The sequence below is a fragment of the Rhineura floridana genome, chromosome 21 (genome assembly GCF_030035675.1).
Source record: "Rhineura floridana isolate rRhiFlo1 chromosome 21, rRhiFlo1.hap2, whole genome shotgun sequence".
NCBI classification, from domain to species: domain Eukaryota; kingdom Metazoa; phylum Chordata; class Lepidosauria; order Squamata; family Rhineuridae; genus Rhineura; species Rhineura floridana.
The window spans coordinates 1,657,889-1,683,439 of NC_084500.1; the positions used below are offsets into that span (position 1 = coordinate 1,657,889).

At 47.7% G+C, this 25,551-nt stretch overlaps 2 protein-coding genes across 5 annotated transcripts in view; both read right to left on the bottom strand.

The window, feature by feature from the left end:
- Positions 1–1,717: 1,717 nt before the first annotated feature.
- LOC133374194 (caspase-1-like) lies at positions 1,718–19,538 on the bottom strand. The gene is made up of 9 exons (XM_061604787.1): positions 19,405–19,538; positions 16,188–16,460; positions 14,453–14,598; positions 12,798–12,971; positions 11,292–11,526; positions 9,856–10,008; positions 5,457–5,566; positions 4,066–4,164; positions 1,718–2,441 (listed from the first exon to the last, which is right to left on the bottom strand). Exons 1-8 carry the CDS (start codon positions 19,409–19,411, stop codon positions 4,072–4,074), a joined length of 1,191 nt encoding a protein of 396 aa, XP_061460771.1. The 5' UTR covers positions 19,412–19,538; the 3' UTR covers positions 1,718–2,441; positions 4,066–4,071.
- Positions 19,539–24,795: 5,257 nt separating this feature from the next.
- The window catches only part of ABHD11 (abhydrolase domain containing 11), a 42,072-nt gene continuing 41,316 nt past the window's right edge, over positions 24,796–25,551 (bottom strand). For all 4 annotated transcript variants that reach the window (XM_061604884.1, XM_061604885.1, XM_061604886.1 and 1 more), the window contains one exon: positions 24,796–25,273. In XM_061604884.1, the coding sequence (XP_061460868.1) occupies positions 25,129–25,273 (145 nt within the window). In that variant the 3' untranslated portion in view covers positions 24,796–25,128. The remainder of the gene's footprint in view (positions 25,274–25,551) is intronic.

The following is a 25,551-nucleotide window of genomic DNA, read 5'->3' on the forward strand; positions in this document are numbered from 1 at the left end:
TAGTTTCATGCTAGGAGGAGGCATCCTTCATTCAGGTAACTTAGTCCCAAGCCATTTAGGGCTTTATAGATGACTAGCAGGCTCATACCTAGTGTTGCTAAGGAATTCTAAGAAACCAAAAAAATCAGTTCAGTTTTGAAATCACTGCAGCTTTGAAAGGTTCAGTCCATCATCTTCATTCAAAATGGCATCCAACTGTACCACATACACAAAAACCTGTTTCTTGATTTTAGGAGCTATCATGCAAAACGTGGTTTAAAACATTGCTGTTTTAAGAGGTTTGTTCCACCACCTTGATTCAAAATGGCATCCAAACATAGACAAAAACCTTTGCGTTGATCTAAGGAAGCATCACACAAAATCTGATGTCCAAATGCATAGCACAAAACAGAACTTTTCAAAATATGCAGCAGATGCTTCTCAATACAGAACATCCTGTTAAAGGGGGAAAATCCATATATTCCTAAACCATAATATATGCTGCTCAAAAAAATCCTCCATCGCTGCTGCCAACTCAAATTCAATAAATAAGTCAGACAGCCCATAAGCTATATAGCTGTTTTTGTGTACCAGGATCTTTATAAAAACTGTTTCACCTACGAATGGAGACAGCCCAGAGCAAGAGATGGCTTTTGTGTTTCCAGGGGTGGCAAATCATCTGCTGTGCATTTCTCATAGGTCTGGGTGAAACCAGCAACCTGCAGAGCCTCATTTGTAGGTTTGCTACCTCCTCCTCCATCCCACCTTAAGATTTCCAAGATGCACCCTCATGGCTTTACTACCAGCCAGTTTCTCTCTCTCTCTCTCTCCCAACCAGGAGTGTAGTTGTCTGGGGTCTCAGATGACTTAATTTTTTGGGAACAGAGTCCTATGTCTCCAGCATCCTACAAGCCAATCAGCATGAAAGGGGTGAGTGTTAACCACTGGGAAGAGTCTTCTACCCTGCTTCCTGGTCTTTTTTTGCTAACTGGAGCCAATCAGAGTAAAAGGAGATGAGTCAACCATTGAGAAGACCTTTCTCAGTAGCTAAAAGTTTTACCCCATACCCCCACCCGTTTTTTCAGGAGGACAAACAAAAAAGGTTTCAATGACAATGGGGAAAAAAAATCTGTCCCCATCCTCCTTCACATCTCCAAGGACACCCAACTCTGTTCAAGGTCACGCTGTTGTAGTTTCAGCGTAAGTAGCACAATGCTACTGTAATTGCTAAAGTGTGCATGGCCCAAAAATGGGCCCGAGGTGGAGAAGTCACAAGGAAGGGACAAAAGAATAGCCACTGTAGTTTGGCACCCTGTCCTGCCCTGCTGGCAGTAGCTCCTGGTGGCACTGATGTCAGTGGATCCGCTACAGGTTTTAGTCTGAACTGTCAAGGAGCTGTTCAAGGTTCTGAACCTATTGTGGGAATAGGTTTCAGCACCTTGGACTGCTCCTTGAAAGTTCAGACTAAAACCTGGTGCAGATTCCACTGACATCGGACCCAATGGCCACCACTGCCTGCTGAAATGTCTACCGTACATACACACTGGAGTCAATGAAGAGTCCAAGATGGCTGCCTCCCTTCCCCCCACCCATGCCAACCACACTGGAGGACAGGACCCTGTTGGCTCTACCAAAATTATCCATGGTGCTTTACCAAGTCATGTCCCCCTCACACACACGCAACTTTCAATCAACAATTCAGCAAAGAAAGAACAACAGGAGAAGGGGAGAGAAAAGGTGGGGGGGAAATACGCATTTATTTTAGTTGCACGGACTTATGGCTAGTTAGGAACTATGGGGCTGCATCATGAAAAAGTGAGTTTCCTAATCAATGCACGTTACGGTAACATGCTTCAAAATGGAAATGGCCTGCCTTCAAGTTGATCCTGGCTTATGGCGACCCTTCAAATAGGGTTTTCATGGTAAGCGGTAGTCAGAGGGGGTTTACCATTTCCTTCCTCTGAGGCGGAAAGGCAGTGACTGGCCCAAGGTCTCCCAGTGAGCTTCATGGCTGTGTGGGGATTCAAACCCTGGTCTCCCAGGTCCTAGTCCAACACCTTAACCACTACACCACACAAACACCCTGCAAAGTAATTGTGGCAGAGGTGGCATGGCTCTGAATGTCACTTGCTGGGGAGTTGCACAAGTGAAGAGAGTTGCTGTCGCAATTGTGTCCTGCTAGCAGGTTTCCCTTTGGGGCCCGTGTGAGAACAGGATGCTGGACTAGATGAGCCCCTTTGGGCCCGACAGCCAGGCTTTTCTTGTGCTTTTGAGGAGGGAGCTGAAGGAAGGAGTGTTGTGGGAGATCACAATCAAGGATGTATTGAAATAAGTAAGTTGAGAGGCAGGGAATGGGGAGGCACAGCTGTGGAGGGCTTTGAGCAATCTAGCCCCCAGATCTCTGAAAAACCAATGGTCCATCCACAGCGGCTGGCACCTTGCTGAGAACGCTGCCTCTTCGTCTGCACAAAGGAAGAAAATGAAATTGAGCAATGCCTCTCTGCATGCCGCAGCTAGGGATGTTGGAGAGTTCCGACAAAAACTGGAAATTAGAGCAGAAATGGCCAATGTTCCCCCAAGAGAAGACTGAGGGGAGATAGGATAGCACTCTTCAAGTACATGAAAGGTTGCCACAGAGAGGAGGGCCGGGATCTCTTCTCAATCATCCCAGAGTACAGGACACGGAATAATGGGCTCAAGTTGGAGGAAGCCAGATTTCAGCTAGACATCAGGAAAAACTTCCTAACTGTTAGAGCCATATGACAATGGAACCAATGACCTAGAGAGGTGGTGGGCTCTCCGACATTGGAGGACTTCAAGAGGCAGCTGGACAGCCAGCTGTCGGGAATGCTTTGATTTGGATTCCTGCATTGAGCAGGGGTTGGACTTGATGGCCTTGTAGGCCCCTTCCAACTCTACTATGATATCAGAATGGGAATCAATCCAGCCAATACGATCCATATTTGCTATTCTTGCTTTCAGTCTGCAAACAATATGCCCCCCCGCCAGCATTTGCATTGTGTTTCCTTTGCATTGAAATAGAGTGGAACAATGTAATTTGCATAATTAATTACATAAGTCACGTGATTTCACCACAGCGGACAGAGGGTTGAATAATGTAGCTTCTGGTGGAAGACAAATTGCAGCGGAACCGTAACAGCGTTGCATGCAACAAATACAGGGCGTAATGCAAAATGGTGCCTCCTTACATCCCTAGCCACAGCTCTTCCCTGCAATACTGAATGCTCAACATTTGTCGAGTGCTTTTGAGCATTTGGCAGCCCTGCTTAGTTACAACAACCCTGTAAGGTAAGCCAGCATTATAATCCCCCCTATTGTGGATGTGGAGACTCCTGAAGCTTAGGCAGAGTGGCTCGGACAAGGCCCCTGAATGACTTTGTGGCAGAGGTGAGGTTTGGATGAGAACCTCCAGCTTTGACGCTCACAGCACAAATCATGCGCTCCGAACCATGTATTCTCAGGAGTAAGCTCTACTGAATTCAATCAGGCTTGCTCCCAGGTAAGGGGGGTTAGAACTGTAGCCTTAGCCTCTTCTTCACTGCGCTGCACCATCATTAGGGATGGAAGGATCTGTCAGTTTCTCACTTTTCTAATCCTAAATCCAGTTCTCCACATTTCTGCAGCGTGTGATGTTTTTTAAAAAAATGCCCATGAATATTCTCCAGCATTTTAGCACAACTTTTTCCTAATAAACACACTTTTGCAAGTTTTGACTGATGTATACATTTTTACAAGCAATTTCCCAAATATAATGTGTTTTTGTATGTTATCTTAATTAATACATTCGTTTTTTACGTGCAGTTTTCTCTGATACATGCATTTTTTTTTTGTAAACCTTGGCTGCAGAGCTGTGCTGCAAAATTCGAATCAGTGCAGGTTTCATGTTGTTTTGGAAAGAGTGACTATGATAAGATTCTCCATTAAATGTGAACTGAATAAAATTTCCCCCGTGCTGAAACAATGCAACCACAGGCTCCAAGGAATATCCGGACTCAGCTGTCCCTCACTCCGTTAACACCACCCACCCTAAAAGCCCAGTTAGGGAGCGAGAGTAGAGCCACTTACTCTGTTTCAGTGCCCTGGGAAAAGGTAGAGCTTCTTGCACAGGGTGGTTCGATCCTTGGAGGGCATCTGACATGGGTTTTTTTCAAAGGACTGCAGGACCTGCAATGCAGAGGAGAAGACAGCTCAGGGCAGGCCTTCCTCACCAGGTTCCCCTCCCTCCCTCCAGCCCAGCTGGACAAAGGAGAACAGGGCTCCTCCTGGACCTTTCATGCAACCTTGCAAAAGGCGATAGCTGACTATGTATTTATTTTCCATTAAATAAGAATTAAATTCAGTTTGCATGTTATCAGAGGTGATTGTCTTGAGATTGTAAGCAGCCTTGCACATTTCGGGGGCCTTCCAACATCCTTTTTATTGAACAGTCATTATGATTTGCGCTTACGATGCTCTAGGGGTAGTCATTGGGCATGATCCCATTTTCTGTTCTGTTTGCACCTGCAACTATTTTAGGGCTATCAGACTATCATTTCCAATCAGTCCATGTCCTGTCACTTCCTGCTGAAATCCCATAACGTATTATACCACAAATGTTCAGGTTTATTTGTGTCTCGCTTTTCTTGTGCCACAGCCGCTCCAGACAGCAATAATGTGGTAGCAACACAGAACAGCTAAGAAAGCAGAATAAATCCACCACCAATGCGCCAAGAACACGTTGCAGAATGCACTGGCAGTAAAGCAACCAGTCTGGAGAGGAAGGGTGCAACTGCTTGAACAACAGGGTGGCAGGGTGTGAAAGAGGAGAGGGGGAGGCTCCTACACCTTTAATAGAATTCTCTCTTCCACACTACTACTAAAGGTGCAAGAGCCCCCCTTGTCTTCTTTTGCATCTGGCGCATTGCTAACCTGTATGCTAAGTAAGGACATCTGTGGGGGTGGGGAGTTGTACCCCCCATGTTCCATAACCCCCATATTCCCAGCTTTCATTTAAAAGAAGAAAAAAATGCAAGGTTACATCCATACCGCACATTTAAAGCACTATTGCAGCACTTTAACAGTCGTGGCTCCCCCCACTTCCTACCTAAAAGAAAAAAGAAAATCATAGGAACTATAGTTTACCCCTCAAAGAGCTACAATTCCCAGCAGTCTTTGAGAAGACTGAGGGCTCTGAATCAGACAGGGAATGGTGTGTAGGGGCAGCCCCGGAGTCATGTCTGCAAGATGAGCCTGCATTGCCCGTGTCTCTGTGGCGAGCACCCTTGGGCCCTGGTAATTGAAAGCAGAGCTTATAAGTGAGCCTGAACTGCTGCTCCTATATAAAGCTCAGCCTAAGGTTGACTCTTGCTGTGGCAACCTCATGGCACTGCCCTTGACTGGCATTCAGCCTGAGCCCAGTGCAAGGGAGTTTGTCTTTGCTTTGAGTTAGCGCAGGACAGAACCTCAGCAGGGCCTACCTTGCGGAAGACCTCTTCCAGGTTGCAGTTCCAGGCGTGTGCCTTGATATCCTTGATCAGCTGGACAATGAAGATGGATCCAGTCTGGGGGCTTCTCCAGGATACGTGATCTGGAGAGGCAATGTGAACATGAACAGATCAATCTTAAGGGTGGACAACGCTCGTAGATTTCGATTTCTCTTTCTTCTAGTCTTAAGTTCGGTTTCCCTCACTTCCACATCTGTTTGTTCTTTTAAAAACCAAAAACAAGTTAAAACGTGTAACACATGCAAATTTACATGATGTTTTCCCTAATGCAATAAATCCCCCCCCAATAATTTCAGTAACACAAGCATTTTAGTGGGCTCTTTTTCCTAACATACACTTCTTGGCATGCATTTTTGGGGTTGGACAGTTGCATTGCAACATTTGGAGATGTGTGAATTTGAAGACTGCTACATTTCGGTTCGCCTATCAGCCTGGGAAGTACAAATTAGAAACATATTTCTCTTCTCTCCCTAATATAGCTCTTCAGGATCTCGGGTAGAACAGGAGGGTCATTCTTAGCCCCCTTCATCAAAATCATTTTATCTAGAGAGGTCAAGGACTGCGTGCAAGTAAGGATGTGTTGTATCACTGAGTGATGGACCTTTGCCTGGAGTCAAATGATCAGTCCATCTAGCCCAGTCTAGCCTCTTTGACTATTATTAATGTATAACCCACCTTTTCCCCAGAACTGGGATTCAAGGTAGCTTACAAAAATTAAAACGGATACAGTTAAAAACATATAAATAAAACATAGAGGTTAATTAAAATGTAACTATAAAATTGTAACATAGCAATTAAAAACAACACAAAATAAAATTAAGTAAAAACCGCACACCATTTAATAGCCCTTGCAGTCAGTTCCCAAGACCCAGTCAGAACAGAAAAGTCTTCACTGGCTGACAGAAGGACAGCAGGGAGGGAGAGAGTCTAACCTCCCTAGGAAGGGAGTTCCAGAGGCTGGGGGCAGCCACCAAGAAGGCCCTTTCCTGTGCTCCCACCTGACCCACCTGTGAGGGTGGCAGGATGAACAGAAGGGCCTCCCCAATTATCTCAGGGCTCAGACAGGCTCATATGGGAAGATACGATCCTAATATAGCAGCTCCATCTGACTACTACTCACTCTCCATGCTCTTTCTCATAATCTGCTATCCAAGATTCTTTTAACTGAAATTATCCAGGGTTTTCATGGTAAGAGGTATTCAGAGGTGGTTTCCCATTGCCTTCCTCTGAGTCAAAAAGACTACAGCAATGGCAACAGAAGATTTATGTAACTTTAAAGCTGACAATGAGGACATTGAACTTGTCAAGGATTATCAATACCTTGGCACAGTCATTAACCAAAGTGGAGACAATAGTCAAGAAATCAGAAGAAGGCGAGGACTGGGTAGGGCAGCTACGAGAGGACTAGAAAAGGTCCTCAAATGCAAAGATGTATCACTGAACACCAAAGTCAGGATCATTCAGACCACGATCTCTATGTATGGATGTGAAAGTTGGACAGTGAAAAAGAGAAAAATCAACTCATTTGAAATGTGGTGCTGGAGGAGAGCTTTGTGCATACTATGGACTGCGAAAAAGACAAATAATTGGGTGTCAGAACAAATTAAACCAGAACTGTCACTAGAAGCCAAAATGATGAAACTGAGAATATCATACTTTGGACACATCATGAGAAGACATGATTGACTAGGAAAGACAATAATAATGGGAGAAACAGAAGGGAGTAGAAAAAGAGGAAGGCCAAACAAGAGATGGATCGATTCCATAAAGGAAGCCACAGACCTGAACGTACATGATCTGAACAGGGTGGTTCATGGCAGATGCTCTTGGAGGTCACTGATTCATGGGGTCGCCAGAAGTCAAAATCGACTTGAAGGCAGATAACAAGAAGCAGCAGCCAGGGATTAAATCTGCAGCCTTCTGCCTGCAAAGGCGATCCTTTACTGCTCAGCTAGGGATGGACAAATATGTTCATCCCAATTTCTCCCAGTTCCTAATTTTTCCAATCTTATGTTCTCCACATCAGCTTGTGATTTTTTTTTGTCTTCATGAAAATTCATCAGCATTTTAATGCACATTTATCCCAGTATACACGTTTATGCAAAGCAACGTCCCCTAATATAATGCATTTTCATATTTGATTTTTCCCTAATAGAGGCATTGATATGCACACTCCAACTCCTTCCAGCTGTTAATTTTAGGTGGAGATTGAATCTGGGGCCTCCTGGGTGCAGAGTACAGGCTCTACCACCAAGCGGCCCCCACGCTGGCTACAGGAACCACAGCTAAACCATCCGTTGGCTTTTGCATGACTGCGACTGAACACGGCTGATGGTGGCTTACCGCCAACGGGAGTGTCAATACGTCACACTGGTGTCACCATATTCCTTGGTGGAGAACAGGGCTCCTGGATCTGCCCGTGGTGTGCAAAGAAGTAGGGATGCAAGGGCAACAGCACCTTCTCATCTCCTGCACAAGCTCACGTTCCAAGCCTCCCCCTCCCCCTCATTAATTAGACTTATATCCCGCCCTTCCGCCCAGAAGGAGTCTAGGGTGGCAAACTACCAACTAAACACTAAAAGCATCTATAAAGCAGACTAAAAACAAACACCTTTTTCAAAAAAATCTTTAAAAACAATTCCAGCAGAGATGCAGACTAGAAATGACACTTTTCACTGCCATTCAAGGAACGGGCCCCACACTTTGAAAATGGACTGCCTCAAGTTGATGCCAACTTATGGCGACCCTATGAATGGAGACAGTGTGGTGTAGTGGTTAGAGTGTTGGACTGTGACCTGGGAGGCCAGGGTTCAAATCCGCACACAGCCATGAAGCTCACTGGGTGACCTTGGGCCAGTCACTGCCTCTCAGCCTCAGAGGAAGGCAAAGGTAAACCACCTCTGAATACCGCTTACCATGAAAACCCTATTCGTAGGGTCGCAGTAAGTTGGAATCGACTTGGAGGCAGTCCATTTACATTTATGAATAGGGATTTCATGGTAAGTGGTATCCAGAGGGGCTTTACCATTGCCTTTCTCTGAGGCTAGTCCTCCCCAGTTGGCTACGGCCTGCTCAACTTGCCATAGCCGCACAACCCAGCCCCTTTCTTGTCCGCAACTGCCAGCTGGAGGGCAACTGGGCCCCTTGGGACTATGCAGCATGCCCACGGCTGCACAGGTGGCAGGGCACGTCACCCCTGAGCCACTCACCGTGGGGGTGATCTTTAGCTGGCCCTTGACACCCAGGAGAGACATGAGCAGGGATTTGAACTCACCGACTCTAGACTCCCAGGCAAGCTCTCCTCCCCACTGTGCTATACCAGCTGTTGCCCACACTTTCTTCCTAACATAATAGGGGCAGCAGAGTTACACGGAGGCAAGGCCAGGACCCTGGACAGAGCAACTGCCTGGGAGGCAGCTGTTGTTTCAACAAGTAGCAAAAGACTTCTGAAGGCTCAGCTAGCCAAGTCTTGCTGTTTGCCCCATGCCATCTGAGGAGCTATCTGTTCCTTTAAAGGGCCTTTGCTTTGTTTAACAATCACTCCTTGACCTGGAAGTCATGGGGGCTGCCCTGGGACTGAGTCCTACAAATCAGAAGCTGCCCCTCCAGATTGGAAGGGCCTGGTAGGGGAGATGAAGACTCCTCACATCCAGGTCATCCTTTGACCTTTGGAGTGGGGAGGTGAACATGGCAGGTAGTCACTGGGGAGAGCCTCACCACATTTGCCCTTCCCCTCACTGATGGGGTTGCCAACACTTTACCAACCCCTGCCCCTGGGTTCATTAGCAGCTTATAATGTTTATCTGTGTGCCATGAAAGGTTTCTTATGTAGACTTGTGCAGATCAAGGTGCTGCACATGGCATAAGCAAAGGGTTTCTTGTCAGGTCAGTTGGCATCTCTAGACAGCTAATTCTAAAATGAGGCTGTCCACAACGGTTTGTTTAATTAATTAATTAATTAATTAATCATCATTATTGGCTAGCTTTACTTAATTAATTATCCCACCTTTTCTCCAAAGGACTGAAGGTTGGTGTACATGGTTCTCCACCTCCTTATTTAATCCCCACAACAACCCTGTGAGGCAGATTAGGCTAAGAGGCAGTGACCGGCCCAAGGTCACCCAGTGAGCTTCATGGCCAAGTAGGGATTCCAACCCTGGTCTCCCAGGTTGTAGCCCAACCACTACACCACAGTGGCTCTAGGGCTAGGGCGCCCAGGAGTAATCCATGAAGACAGCGTGAAAATGTTTGGCCTGCTAAATGTGTCAAACTGCTGTCAAAGGCACTGGAGCATGGTTAAGGAAAAGCAATGGCAATTTAGCCACCCACTCAATACCTGTCCCACTCTGTCCTTCCTGCGAGAGCCACTTACCTGGGGTTGTGGAATAGAGGCAGATGAAGTCACTCTCCACATGCACTTTCTGAATGGCATCGCTCTCCAAGCCCTCAGGGGGCCACAGGACAGGGAAGAGGGGCACGTCTGGAGGCATTACTGAGTCACTTACATATGCAAACCCTTTATTCTCTGGAGAAACAAAATTACAATGTTAAACACATCTATCAGGACTTGAGGTGGCTTCCACATCAGTCCACCTCTCTGAAACTGCTGTCTGTGGATCTACAGGTCATCATCATTGCCCTACTGCTGCATTCCAGCATTTTCTCTGTCCTCCATCTTTTTTTCAAACCTGATCTTTGCCATTTATTTTTCATACAATGCAATTGCACCAGGTTCCGAGGGGCTGCTGTGCCTTTAATCAAAAGCTTCCTGTTTGCAGGTTTTGCCTCTTTTATTCGTTCCTGTGAGACTAAAGAGACCAGTGAAGAATTGTCCTGGAATTAGTCCACTTCCCTTCCCTGTTGCAGGAGGGAAGTGGTGATCAAAACTGGTTTCCTTGCGTTACTTTTTCTATTATGGTGAAATAGTGTTATTTCACTCTAACAAGGCCCTGCTCCCGACACGACTGCACTGAGGGGAAAACAAGGACTAATTCAGGGGTAATTCCTCCCCAGTCATGTTGACCAGGACCCAATAAAGCAGCCAATACCTTCCAACAGGAAGCTGTTGATTAACATTGGACAGGACCTTTGCTGAGCCAGTGAGTAAACATTAAAGGAGGATCTTGGCCATAAAGAAGGATATGGCTGGGTAATGTAGCCCTATAGCAAGTGTTGTATGACACTTACAGTTTCATTACGCTGTCAGATAATTGAGGAAAATCAGGGCTGTGTAGGCTGGAGCTGATGGGAGCAGGAGTCCACAACTTTGGAGGGCACCAAATTAGGTATGGCTATATTATGCATTCTCTAACTCCCTGATGAAAAAAACAACTATTGTAAACGAGCATATGAGAGACTGTTTCAGTCTCTAAGTGGTTACACCATGGGTTGCCAGCTTTCTTGGGCTATGCGGGACACATTTGGAATTTTGAGGAAAGTGCCGTGGGCACCAGTCACAAAATGGCTGCCATGGGGGGTAGTGGCATAGCACAACATGGCTGCAGTGGGGGCATGCAAGGGAGACCGAGCCACGCAATGCCCCACCGACCTCAGCCTGCCCTCAGCCAATCACCACCTGCCTGCCTTCCTACTTGCAACCTATCAGGGTCCAGCTGTGCCTGTTGTTGGCTGTGGCATCACCTACTGTTGGGCTCCCTGCCTTCCATCCTACCAGTGCCACAGGGGCACTGACCACTTCTGCTTGCCCTTCTAAATCTTTTATTTCCTGCTGAACCATAGATCTGGCTTGCGCTCAGTCCCATGATAGCCGATGAGTGGGAATGCCTGGGTTCGGCGCCCACAACGTACCACCACGGCATGCCTGGATGACGACGACCTTGGGCTTCCCTCTCAGAGCTTGGCAGTTCTTGTTGTTGAAGGCAGAGAAGATGGTGTCAATGGGGAGGATGTCCGAGCACTCGCCCTGGCTCTTGACCCCACACAGGACTCCCCGGAGGCCGTGAGACATGAGCACCAGGAAGGTACAGTCGGAGGTCTTGTGCTCCGGCCGAGCCGCAAAGCGCTGTAAGCAGCTGGCCATATCCTGAAAGGAATGAGATGGGAGGGCGAGTCAGCAACACAACTGTTGTGAGTGAAGCACCAATGCATGATATATCCCTCTGTTGATTCCTCCTCTAAGATGTTTGTTGCTTTTGCAGGCTTTGCTCCTCCCCTTCCTCCCTTCTCTTCCTGTCTTTGTTCTCACTTAGTGATAGCTCTAGGAGGGGAAGCTGCATGGCTGCTTTACCTCTTTGTAGCAATAAGCCTTACATTTCTTTCTTTCAACTACCACCACAACAAAACATCCTTGGAGTGGGGGATTGTTCCTGCAATCCAAAGTGGGGAATCACCCCTGCAATTGTGCTGTGTTTCCAGAGAAATCCAAGGCTTTGGTGACTATGGTGCAAAAATAAGTCCCAGCCTTCCTCTCCAGCTTCGGGAATTGTCTGTGGGACTGAATTGTGCTTCTGAGGGCTTCTTCAAGCTTCTAAGCTGTGGCGCAGCTGAGAAGAAGCTTCCCTCCCTAACTCCATGGCTGAGTGGAAGGTTGTATCTGATCACCCTGTAAGGCAGAGGCACCCAGGCTTGCTAGGGGGAATCGACAGGCTTGCTGGGTTTGACACGAGCCAACACGGCACCCTAAGCTCTTTGGGGAAAGCTGGGATTAAAAGATAATAAATTAACAGCAGAGGAGCCAGAATTGAAGCACGGGTAACCCAGTATGCTTCCTTTATACACATACATTTGTAAGGTTGTTTTTATGCAGCTGCAATTTACATGGCTCCCGACATGTTGAATTTCTGAGACCTACTGAGCCTGCGGAGGAGGGGAACTGAGACAAAGGCAGTCAGGAAGCTTTGGCAAAGGGTGAAAGAAGGTAGGGTTGGCAAGCAAAGTGAGCAGGGGTGCATGCCCTAGTATTCTAATATGTTTATCCTTCACTGGAGAAGGGGTTGGACTAAATGATCTCTAAGGTTACTTCCAGCTCTGTGACATAACAGAATATTAAATTTCCTCTGCATTTAGGTGCACATTTTCTCTGTGTATCCCCACAAAATTTCAGCCAGGCACTAGGGTTCATATATACAAGTGTGCGTGCATGGGCACATGCATATAAAGGAATGAACCAATCTACTGTAAGGTTGTTGTAACATGGCTGGTTTCTGTTTTAGAGGCTGGTTCTGAGCAGGAATTGCCAGGTAGAAACTTTGGTTGTTAAAGGGGAAATGAAACCTAAAGATATAAGGCAGAGAGGGGGTGTCATGGGGGAAAAGAATGGGTTGTTACCAGGACACAAAACTCCCCAGTGCCTACCTTTGAGCATAAGTTGGTCTCTGTTTCCACACTGTATCCCAGTCCTTCCAGGAGGGTCTTCATCTGCACCAGATCCACCTCAGCCCCATCCCTTCTGGACAAGTGCTCAAACTCAATGTTGCAGATGATCAAGGCCAGGCGCGTCCGCGTCTTTGAGTCCTTGATTGGGTAGATCTGTCGAGGGAGGGAAAAAATCAGCCTCAGCCAGGTTCACTGAAATCTATCTTAAGGAGCCCAGAGGTTAGCTTGTCTGGGTCAGGCCAAAGGCCCATCTAGCTTAACATCCTGACTGAGGGAAGAAAAGGCTTCAGACTGGTGGCTCCGATGTCAGTGAGGCAGTGAATCCACTCCGGGTTTTAGTCTGAACTCTCAAGGAGCTGTCCAAGGTGTTGGACCTAATTTGGGGAGGAAGTTCCAGCAGCTTGGACAGCTCCTTGAAAGTTCGGATGAAACCCTGGAGTGGATTCACTGCCCACTGGCATCGGAGCCACCCAGCTCCACTGCTGCCATGGCTATGTTCTACTTTCTTTGTCAGAAGCAGCAAGCCTCTGAAGGCCAATTGAAATTCACACATCTTCTGAATTTTTCGGTGCAGTGCTCCAACCCCAAACATGTCCAAACATGCAACATAGGAAAAGGCATTATATTGGGGGAAATTGCTCTTAAAAATGTGACTATTAGGCCAATCTGTGCACAACCAGAGAAACGCAGATTAAAATCCTGATGAATTGTCTTGAAGGCTTTTTCTTTCAACAATGTGGAGAAATGAATTTAAGACAGGAAATATGAAGTTAACAGATCTGTCCACCCCTATGAGTTTATATGCATGCGTTCTTTTCTGTGCATGTCACTGAAGCACCCATGAGGACCTGCACATTTGTGAAAACACCGCACCAAAGAATCTCGAAGCAACCATGCATTTAAATCACACAATTGTGTAAATATAAAGCTTGGTTGTATTTTGGACTGTTGATGCACACGTCCAGAGCGGTGATGCAAAAGGAGCGCAGTCCCACATGAAAACTGCAGGCACATGAAAAACTCAGATAGATGAGGGAATAATGGGGGGGGGAACCTAATACAGCAGCTCTGCTTTGGGGAGACAACTAGGTAATTTGGAATTCCCAAACACTGGGAGAGGAGAGTTTTGGAAACAAAATAGACCCAGTTTTCACTTTTGCAGCAGGACAGAGGCAGCTTCCGTTGAGGCAAGGGTAGGGAAGTTTTTTCCAATTCAAGGGTCACATTTCCTCATGGGGAACCTTTCAGAGACAAATACCAGTGGTGGGCGGGGCCACAGTCACACGTGGGAGTAGCAATGGATGTGACCAATAAGCTGCACTCCACCTGTGCAAATCTCAGATGTTTCTATATGTCTCTCTCTGTCCTGGCAAGCTAGAGGCATTATCCCAGTTCAGTGACACATTCAGCCAGGTAAAAGCCCTCAAGCGGGGTGAGAAGCAGGGCTGATGAGGAGTGTGGCCTGGAGAGAGTCCAAGGGCCAAATAAAGAAGCCTAGAGGGCTGCATTCAGCTCTCAGGCCAGAGTCTCCCTACCCTTGCATTAATTAAAAGCGCAGAGGTTGAAATGGCACCTGGAGCTAACATGGTCCGCCAGTACCCCCATCGCGAGAGGCAGCAAGGCTTTGCTCTCACCTCGTTCACTTCCTCGGCTTGTATTTTCAGGAAGAAGTCCAAGGGGCAAAGGGTGAGCCCGTCTCTGGACTCCAGTGGCCGCGCTTTTGCTGCTGAGACGCTGGCTCTCGGGCCGGGTTCAGGGGGCGGCAGGCAAGCTGGACTCCCTGGAGCCAAGAGAGATCCATATACCAGGTTAAGCTTTGTATGCTGCTGGTTATCATGTAAGAAGTAAACAGGGCCTAGTGGAGGCTCCCCAGTAGGGCAAGTGGGCTCTGCCCCATCAACCTCAGCCAACCCCCACCTGCCTTCCAGTTTCTTCCGCCTCAGTCTCAGTGTTGCCCCAGCAGAACTCAGCAGGCAGGAAGGAGGAGGAGGCAAAAGTAGAATGAGTTGGCTCTGCCCATCACTGGTTCTGGCTCGGCCTGTGGTTTGGGCTTGGAACTGTGGTCCAAACCATCTGGAGGACACCAGGCTGACGGAGCTTGCTCTCGGAGCTTTGAGGCTCAGGATCAGGAAAACGAGATGCCTGCTCCAAATGTGGACCCCTTGTTGTCTGGCCGTAGCTCAGTGGCACGGCATCTGTTGGGCATGCGGAAGGGTTAATCCCCAGGATCTCCAGATAGAGCTTGGGAAAAGAACCCCTGCTTAAAACCCTGCGGAGCTGCTGCCAGTCAGTGTAGACAGTACTGAGCTAGATAGGCCAGGGGTTTAACTCAGGATAAGGCAGCTTTCTTTGCTGTGTCGGTCAGACTTGCCGGCAGCTCGCTGTGGGAAGGGAGGGAGTCATCAAGGCGTTCGTGTTCAAATGGAGTTGCTGCCTGGAGTTTTAGGGGGTCACGAAATGCCCAGTCTGAAAATCCTCACCGTTAGAGGCCAGGCTGGTTTCCCCGCCTGCCCCCCCCTTTCCACCAGAGAGTCAGATGGGGCCTCTCCCCTCCAGTGAGACTAGCATTTGGAAGAGCGCAAAGTGTGGGTGTGGGGGGGAGGACTCATCGCTGCTCCCCACCAGCCCCACTTCCCATCCATGGGAGAAAGAGAAGGGGATGCCTAGAGGACTAGGAGGTGAGTCGCAAACAATTAAAAGTGGGAATGCAGCTGTGTTTTGGGTAACTGTATCTTGATAGTTCAACAGGTAGAGCTGCATTCCTAAGACTGGGCAGCTATGGAAAAGATCACAGGGAAGTGTCACCTGGTGACCGGTCATCAACTCCCCAACGGGCCAGGCTTTCAATAAAGCGCATCCCAAGGAAGATTGGGGCCCAGCTCTAAGACTGCTTTTGATTCTGGGGAGTAGCCGCTATCTCTCAAACTCGGGGGGGGGGAGGAGCCACTGCAATGGAACAGTGCTTCAGGGAGACAGCCAGAACCATCACTGGCATGGGCTGTAACTTTATCAACTGTTACATTTAAGAACTGGTGCATGAGCTTGCATTTCCCCTCTTCCCTCCCCTCCTTTTTTCCTCGCACACTGTGCACATTTTTGGATTGGGAGGGACCATCTGAGAGCTGATTTTTGTAAGCCACAGTGAGAGGCTTTTTGGGTACAAGGTGATGTGCAAATGTCATAATCAATTACCAGTCAATCAGGTCACACCTTTACTACTTAAAAAGCTTGATTTAAATAAAGAATTCAGCTAAATTAAATTTACTTAAAGTGCTATTTGTTAAATTAAATAAATAACTAGCATAAATAATCTGGATCCACGTATTATTAAAACAAACAAATGGTTAAATGGATGATTTAAATAAACACCTGACAGAAAGTCCGGGATCCCCAAGTCGCCAGCTAAGAAGGGGTCTTGGCCATGGAGCTCCTGGATGAAGATCAGGCTGGCCCTGTGCCCCTTCCTCCTCACGTGGTCGATCAAAGTCCTCGCCTGGTCATGCTTTTTTGTGTTCTCCTTCACCTCCTCCACCTCCTCGTCATTCAGGACTCCTTTCCGGAGAAGTTCATCCAAGACTTGGCCAATGACAGCCTTGTTGGCACCGGCTACAAACTGCCTGCGGATTTCCTCCAGCTTCTTGTCTGAAAGGAAAATCATGTCATTGGCATGTCCCCCCCCCCGTTGTGGAAATTCAGGCTGGGGATGCAGGAAGCTGCCTTAGAGTGAGTCAGACCTTTGGTTCATCTAAGTCAGTATTGTCTACACTGACTGGCAGCAGCTCTTCAAGGTTTCAGGCAGGGAGTCTCTCTCAGCCCTACCTAGAGATGCCATTGGGGATTGAACCTGGGGCCGCCTTCATGTAAGGTAGGGGCTCCGCCAACTGAGATTATAAAATGTAAATGTACTGCCTTCAAGTCAACTCCGACTTATGGCGGCCCTATGAAGAGGGTTTTCATGAGGCTGAGAGGCAGTGACTGGCCCAAGGTCACCCAGTGAGCTTCATGGCTATGCGGGGATTCAAACCCTGGTCTCCCAGGTCCTAGTCCAACACCTTAACCACTAGGCCACACTGGCTCTGAGCTTACAGACCTCCCTTAAAGCTGCCTTACATTGAGTGAGGCCATCAGTCCATGCAGCTCAGGGCGCGGGGCTAGGGATGGAGAGATCAGCCAGTTTCCGTTCTCTGTTTCTCATCTCCCCCAACTTAAATTTGGTCCTTCACGTTTCTACAGCAATTTGCAGAAAAATAAAATGTCTTTTTAAAAAGCCTCATGAAAATTCTTCAACATTTTAGTGCAAATTTTCTGCTAATAAACACACTGGACCAATGTACACGTTTGTTGAAAGCAATTTCAACATCGACAGGGATGCCGCTCAACAAGATCAGCCTCAGAAGACCTTCTATGGATCCCACCAGTCAAAACAGCTAGACTGGTGAGGACTTGAGAGAGGGCCTTCTCAATTGTGGCCCCCACCCTATGGAATTCTCTCCTAAATGATCTACGCCATGCCCCGTCTATAATGAGCTTCTGCCGGACCCTGAAGACTTGGTTTCTTAAGCAGGCTGCCAGACTGATAACAAGAACTAAGCGGTCCGAACATATAACACCTGTTCTGGCCCGCTTGCACTGGCTTCCAATTTGCTTCCGGGCTAAATTCAAAGTGCTGGTTTTGACCTATAAAGCCTTATACGGCGCGGGACCACAATACCTGTTGGAATGCCTCTCCCAATACGAACCTGCCCGTACACTGCGCTCTTCATCGAAGGCCCTCCTCCGAGCTCCGACCCACAGGGAGCCTCGGAGTGTGGTTACAAGAACTAGGGCCTTCTCGGTGGTGGCCCCCGAACTGTGGAACAGTCTCCCCGATGAGGTACGCCTGGCGCCGACGCTGTTGTCTTTTCGGCGCCAGGTTAAAACCTTCCTCTTTTCCAGGGCTTTTAATCTAACTTAATTCTGTTTTAAACTGTATTGTAATTGTTTTTAGATCTCCCATTCTCTATATTTTGTGGCTCGTTTTTATTGGATTTTATTGTATTTTGTATTGATTTGTTGTTCACCGCCCAGAGAGCTATGCTAGTCGGGCGGTATATAAATTTAATAAATAAAATAAATAAATAAACGGCTAGTTTTACTGTGTTCTTAAACTTTTAACTGTTTTATATACTGTTTTAACGTGTACGTCGCCCAGAGTGGCTGGCCAACCAGCCAGATGGGCGACTAACAAATCTCATAATAAATACAAATAAATAAAAATTTATCATAATGCATTTTTGTATGTTGTTCTCACAAATATATTCATTTTTTATGTACGTTGTCCCAAATCAACGCCTTTTTGTAAACCTCGGTTGGGGCACTGCACCACACAGTTTGGATAAGTGCAAATACCAACAGATGGGTGCGTTTCGGCTCTCATGTTGTTTCAGCGACTGTGAATTTGATAGATTCCGCTTGAAATATGAACTGAATCTAATTTTCCCCCATCCCTAGTATGGCCTACACTGACTGGCAGAAGCTCCCCAGGGTTTAAGGACAGGAGTCTTTTCCCAACCCTGCCATTCTGGTAGGTGAAAATGGCTTGTAAAAAAAAAATTTACTTAGCAAAATAGAGTAGAAAATATATCTATCAGGAGAAACATGCATGAAAATTCATACAGATTTTCATGCAAAGGTGTTATTGTTGTTACATGCCTTCAAGTCGATTACGACTTATGGCGACCCTATGAATCAGTGGCCTCCAAGAGCACCTGTCATGAACCACCCTGTTCAGATCTTGCAAGTTCAGGTCTGTGGCTTCCTTTATGGAATCAATCCATCTCTTGTTTAGCCTTCCTCTTTTTCTACTCCCTTCTGTTTTTCCCAGCATTATTGTCTTTTATAGTGGATCCTGTCTTCTCACGATGTGTCCAAAGTATGATAACCTCAGTTTCATCATTTTAGCTTCTAGTGACAGTTCTGGTTTAATTTGTTAACGGACAAATTTTCTTTGTAAAGGTTTTTGTTGTTATTATGTGCCTTCAAGTTGACTACGACTTATGGCGACCCTATGAATCACTGACCTCCAATAGCGTCTGTCGTGAACCGCCCTGTTCAGAGCTTGTACGTTCAGGTCTGTGGCTTCCTTTATGGAATCAATCCATCTCTTGTTTGGCCTTCCTCTTTTTTCTTTTTAAAAGGTAGGTGTTTTTTTTTCTTTTTAAAAGTCGCAAACATGTGGAAATGAGGTGAACTGAACTTAAAGGGGGGGGATGAGAAATGGAAAGTAAGGAAAAGGGACAGATCTGTCCATCAAGCAGATGAGGCAACCTGCGCAAGGGGAGGTTAACATACACACCCTCCAAACTACAATCAGAGAGCATCCTTGGGGTGAAGCCTTTCCCCGAATCTTGAAAAGTACAGACTGGGTGGAGAGAGGAACGGATGTCCCTTCCCGCTGCTGCTATGTAGATCTTTAGAAAGTGCAGGGCAAAGGAGTGAAAGAGAAAGCAGTCAGCGTGAGGTCCCAAAGTCTCCCCACTCTCCCGGCCAGCGCTCCACAATGCCCATTTTAGGAGAGGCTAACAGGGGAATATTTCTGCAGTCTTACCTGCCATGACCCCTCAAGGCCCAGCAAACACTTGTCAGGACAGAGGAAGCCGAGCTCAGCCAAAGCATACACTGCTAGAAGCAACTTCTCCTCTGAGAGACTGTGAAAGTAAAACCAGCCTCTTCTTTCTTCCCGCCCTGCTGCCTGTAAGCAAACAGGAAGGGGGCTGGCCCAGATGTGCTGATGCATCCCGCAAGATCAGATCCAGGGAAAGCCTGGAATTGCAGGGGGCCTTCACCTGTCACCCAGGGGCCAGGCAGTCGCCAGGGTTGCCAAGTGTGCAGGAAAACACACAGACAGCTTTGTTCCTGTGCCTTTCACAGCCGTTGGATGGGCAGCCATGCCCCCCCCGGTGACTCTGCTCACGGGCGCAGGCTGAACAGCCAGTTCAAAAGGTGGCAGCCCTTTGCACAGCCCTCTTAAGCAGGCGGGTTGGCCATCTCTGATTAATCAATCAGTTTGATTAATCCAACTTAAAAACAAAGGAAGACTAAAAAGGTGCTCCTGGTTAATCAGGGAGCAGATTTTAAATATATACATTGTTTTTATAAAAGTATTATTATACTTACAAAGCACTCAATTTTTTCTAATCGCTGTTCACAAAACAGGCCCTGCCTGCCAGCAACCAATCTAATAGACACGATACGAAAGGAAAAAGGAAGGGGGAAGGTAGAGGAAAGCGAGTGCTGGAGCATCTGGTCCTTCATGGGCCAATGGATGGGGCCAGGCTGCCCCAGTGCCCCATAGCCATAAACGCAGCAGATGTCAACCAGGATCTTCAGAGATGCCCTCACCCCCGTCTCATGCACACAGGAGGGAATGTCTCTTCCAAGATGGCTGCATCCAGGCAGGCGTCTCCTAGTGCTACCTAATCATTACCCTTCCATTGTAATGTACAAGAGGGATTGCAATTGACACAGAGGGCCTTTTCGGTTGTGGCACCCCAGCTGTAGAATGCAGCCCTCCCCTGCAAGGTCTGCCTGCTGCCTTCATTGACGTCTTTTTGGTGCCAGCGAAAGACTTACCTTGTCCCCCAGGAATTTGATAGACAGATTATGTTGCTTTGTTACTAACGTGCCACCCAAGCTTCCTGCGGCCATTACGGGGGCGGTGGTTGTTTTGTTTCGATGGCATATGTTTTTGTTTTTAACAATGTTGTTAAGATATTCAGAGACCTTCAGGTAACAAGCAACTAAGAAATCAGATCAACAATCCTTTCGATGTGTACATCCCGCTATGTTCAACCCGCACCCATGGGTGTGACATAGCTGATGTGGGTGGGTCCTTTGGAGCTCAGGGTACATCCGCTACAACCCTTGCGGTGGGTGCCATTTTATGACCCCCTTTGGGGGCTTTCTAATCAGTCTTTTAAATATCTCTAAAGTTCTTTCCCCCCCTGTAATTGTTTAACGAAAAAGAGAGACTTAGTGCAATACCAATGCAATCCTGTTGTGTTAATTAGAAAAACTACTTTCTGGTGCGTAGAAATTTTTTAACAATCTTTTTTTAAAAAATTAACATGGTTGTATTATCATGTTATAGCAATTATGACGCTAAAACTAAAAAAAAATAGTAATTTTGCATTTTGGTGCCATACCTCACTCTTTAACGAAATGCCAGCATAGTCCTATGCCACCATAATGAAATAACGTTAAGTATGATTCCATAAAGGAAGCCACAGACCTGAACTTACAGGATCTGAACAGGATGGTTCATGACAGATGCTCTTGGAGGTTACTGATTCATAGGGTCGCCATAAGTTGTAGTCAACTTTGAGGCACATAACAAGGGGTCAATAATGCTGGGAAAAACAGAAGGGAGTAGAAAAAGAGGAAGGCCAAACAAGAGATGGATTGATCCCATAAAGGAAGCCACAGACCTGAACTTACAAGATCTGAACAGGGTGGTTCACGACAGATGCTCTTGGAGGTCGCTGATTCATAGGGTCGCCATTAGTCGTAATCCACTTGACAACAACATGGGTGGTAGAGCCAAAATCTCCCGGATCAGCTGCATGTATTATTATTAGGTTACGTTTCTCACCAAGTGATCCAAAGCAACTTACATAACCAGTTAAAAGCTATAGAACCCATGAAACTTAAAAACACTTCTGACAATTCGAAACCAGATTACAACAGACACAATCAATACAAATAAAGGGCAAGAATTCACATCCTGCCCCATTAAGAGGTCCTCGAGACCCTGGGTGTAAAGAAGGTCTTTGCCTGGTGCCTAAAGATGGCACGAGCATTCCACAGCCGGAGGGCCACCACTGAAAAGGCCTTTCCTCATGTTGCCACCCTCCCAACTTCCCATGGAGAGGGCACACAAAGAAGGGCCTTCAATGACGATTGCAGGGTCCGGGCTAGTTCATATGGGGAGAGACAGCCCTTGAGGTATTGAGGCCCTAAGCTCCATTAAGGCTTTATAGGTCAAAACCAGCACTTTAAACTGAGCCCAGAAACTAATTGGTAGCCAGTGCAATCATGCTGGAATTGTAGTGCTTTGAAGTCCCTGACCTTGGGACTTCAAAGCATCCAATCACCTGATATCATTGTGACGCAAGCGGGCAGCTTTGCACCCCTGTGAAATTTGGCCCATGGAGCCTACTCTATAGCGCGTTACGCAGCAGTCCAGCACCTTGAACTTAGCCCAGTAGCTAATGGGCAGCCAGTGCAATTCTTTCAGCATCGGCATGACATGGTGGCAATAGTTTGAGCCGCTGCATTTTCCACCAGCTGCTGCTTCCTAGCAAACCTCAGGGGCAGCCAAGTGCATTGCAGTAGTCCATTGGAGGTTACCAGGGCATGGATGTGAGTGGTCAAGTTATCCCAGTCAGGAAACAGCCATAGGTGCCTTTCCAGCCAAAGCCAGTAAAAGGCACTCCTAGCCACTGAGGTAGATCCAGAGATGTTGGTGGCCCAGTAATCCCAGTGCGTGGCTGGGGAAGATTAAGTCAGAGCGAACTCCGCTCTGCCCGCAGTAGCTCTCAAATCAAACACTGGGCAATGTGCTCCCAAAGAGTTCACCCTCTTCATAAAAGAGTGTCTTGTTCTCACCACAGCTCCGGAGGAGGAAAGAGATTTCTCAGCAATAACACCAATGAGGACCACACGAAGGCAGTATCCAGGGCCAGTCCAAAGTCAGAGTCCACAACAGCAGAAGGGGTCAGGCAAGAAGCCAGGTCAGAGCAGCCCAAGGTCAAGATCCAAGCAGTCTGTGGGCAACGCAAGGGGCAGGTCCAGAGTAGTCTGGGGTCAATAGGAGATCAGGAAGAGGACTAGTCCATACATTCCTCCAGTAGTCCAGCCTCCCACTGGGGTTTTTGAGCTGTAGCTGCTGGAATCACACCCCAAGCCTCAGCTGACCGCTACGAACTACCTTCAGCCAGACCTTTACTCCTGAGGAGTCCTGACCTGCAGTCAGGCCCCCCTCCAGATGGGTCGGGTCTCCAGCTGGTGTTTGAGGCAACACTCTCTCCCTTGGGCTCAGGACACGCTCCGCCTCAATGTCAAGAGGCCAAACTTGCCCCCAGGTGCAGTCTGGTCCAGAGCTGCCTCCTGATCTTGGAGGACTCCCCTGATGAGGGCTCCCTCGGCTGGGAGCTGGCAAAGACTCCCCAGCTAGGAACATTTAATATCTCAGTAAATGCCGTTCAAGCATCAGCAAGGGAGAACGGATGGAGCCCTGGGCTCCTTCAAGAGGAGTGGCGGCGGGATATAAATGGAAAGAATGAACGGCGCCTTACCGAGAAAGAGGCTGCCCAGGTTGGCCGCCTTGCTTTAGAAAATGGATTAGCCACAGGAATCTGGCAGACCGCCTAAGAATGCCCACATTTGCACTCAAATCATACACTACGTAACGGGTTGCCAAACAGCCCACCCTCATTGTAAAAAACTCCGTTGCCAGCTGAGCCAGTTTAATACTAGCCGTGAAAGCCAGTGTGCAAACAGGGACGCTTTAATCGTCTTTTCAAAGAAATCCCTCTAACTGGGGAGTTTTATAGGACAGTCATAGAATCATAGAATAGTAGAGCTGGAAGGGGCCTGTAAGGCCATCAAGTCCAACCCCCTGCTCAATGCAGGAATCCAATGCACTCTTTAACACAGGAGCAGCCACCAAAGGGGCCCTGCATGTGGTCCAATCCTTCCTGTGCAGAGGCAAAGCACAGAGGGGCTGGCATGGAGCAGGGTGCTCTCTCAGTCCTTTGGGACATAGGAAGGAAAAGCAGAGAGGGGGTGGAGGGAGAAAATCGCCCAACAGAGTGTGCCCCATGGATGAAATCTGTCCATCTCTCTCTCTCTGTGCCACCTGTGCCGCAGGTGCCCACCTCACTTGGCTTCGCAGCAGAGGCCTGAAAGAGTTATCTGCTCAAGACTGTCCAGTGTGTCCGCAGCTGAGTGGGACTTGAGCACCGGGGGGGGGGGGGGGGTGTGTGTGTGTGTGTGTGTGTGTGTGTGTGTGTGTGTGTGTGTGTGTGTGTGTGTGTGTGTGTGTGTGTGTGTGTGTGTGTGTGTGTGTGTGTGTGTGTGTGTGTGTGTGTGTGTGTGTGTGTGTGTGTGTGTGTGTGTGTGTGTGTGTGTGTGTGTGTGTGTGTGTGTGTGTGTGTGTGTGTGTGTGTGTGTGTGTGTGTGTGTGTGTGTGTGTGTGTGTGTGTGTGTGTGTGTGTGTGTGTGTGTGTAAAGAAATACTATTTCCTTTGCAGCTGATACACTGTTTAAACAGCAAACAGGTTTGTAGGTTCGCCAATGACGCTGTCATCACCCACCAGTCAAATCTGGGCGAGGCCACTACTTGCGTCTGGCCCGTGCAGCCAAAAAGGTTCCAAACCCTTGCCCTACACGCTTAGCTGTGGTTACGGGCTATGAAAGCAGCAACACAAACCAGGATTTCCTGTTCAACAGAATTTGATGTTCCTCGATGCAAAAAGCTTCTCTGGCTGGAGGGCTAGAGAGGATCCTTGCTTATCCCAGGTGGCTAACAGCGCAATCCTTAAGCGTGCTACTTAGAAGTAAGCCCTATTTAATTTGATGGGGCTTACTCCCAGGAAAGTGAGGTGAGGATTGCAGCCCAGGTTTGCTAATTGTTCGCACCTCTGCTTTACTTACGTGAAGGAATTTATTTATTTATTTATTTATTAGATTTTTATACTGCCCGACTAGCATAGCTCTCTGGGCGGTGTACAACTGTGCTTCAAGGTTGGGATAGACTAAATCATCCATGAATATGGATTATGGCAAGGGGGCTGTAAAGCACCTTGAAGCAACCGGAAACTCTAGCCCCAGCCCTCCCCATCTCCTCCCCCTCTCTGGGACGGAGGTGCCCTGGGCTATTCCATTTTCTCCTGGCTCTCTGGAAGGGCAGCTGTCAGCCATTCAAAACCAAACACCATTTTATTTAATATTAAATACTGTACAGAGAGTGGTACACATGGAGTTAAGTGGCATCCTGGCCACCGGGGGATCCCATTTGCAAGGTCTGAGCATGGCAGTCACTAGGGCCTCCCAGGAAATGGATCGAGGGGCTCACACAACTAGCAAGTGTCAGTATTGTTGGGCAACGAAGGCTGGAGAATAGATGCTGCTCAAAGGGCATTGCAGGCTATCCGGTAGGAAGCATTTCGACCAGTGATGGGGGTGGGCAGAGACAGACAGACAGACAGGCAGACAGGCACTCTTGCTTTTTCTGTTTTGGGAGGCCGGTGCGAGGACCTTTCTGGAGACTCTACGGTGGAGGATGCTTGAGGAAGTTGCAGACGGCAGCCACGAACTCTTGGGGCTGGTCCGCGTGAACCCAGTGCCCAGCGTCGGAGACATACTGGATCTCCGCCTCAGGGAAGAGCCGTTCGATCTCAGGGTAGTCGTCAGAGCTGTAGGAAAGGGGACGGAAGAAAAAGCTCAGCTGGAGGGAAGAATGCAGGGAGCAGGAAATCAGCCAATCCAGAGGCCAGCTTTTGCTTAATGTTACATCAAGAAGGGGAAATGAGAGGGGTCTTCAAATATCTGAAGGGTTTCCGTCACACAGAATGCTAATAACCAATACACAGTAAACTTGTTCTAGAGGGCAGGATTAGGACCAGCGGGCAGAAATGGCAGAGAAGCAGATTTCGGCTAAACATCGAGAGACACTTCCTGGTGGCGAGAGCTG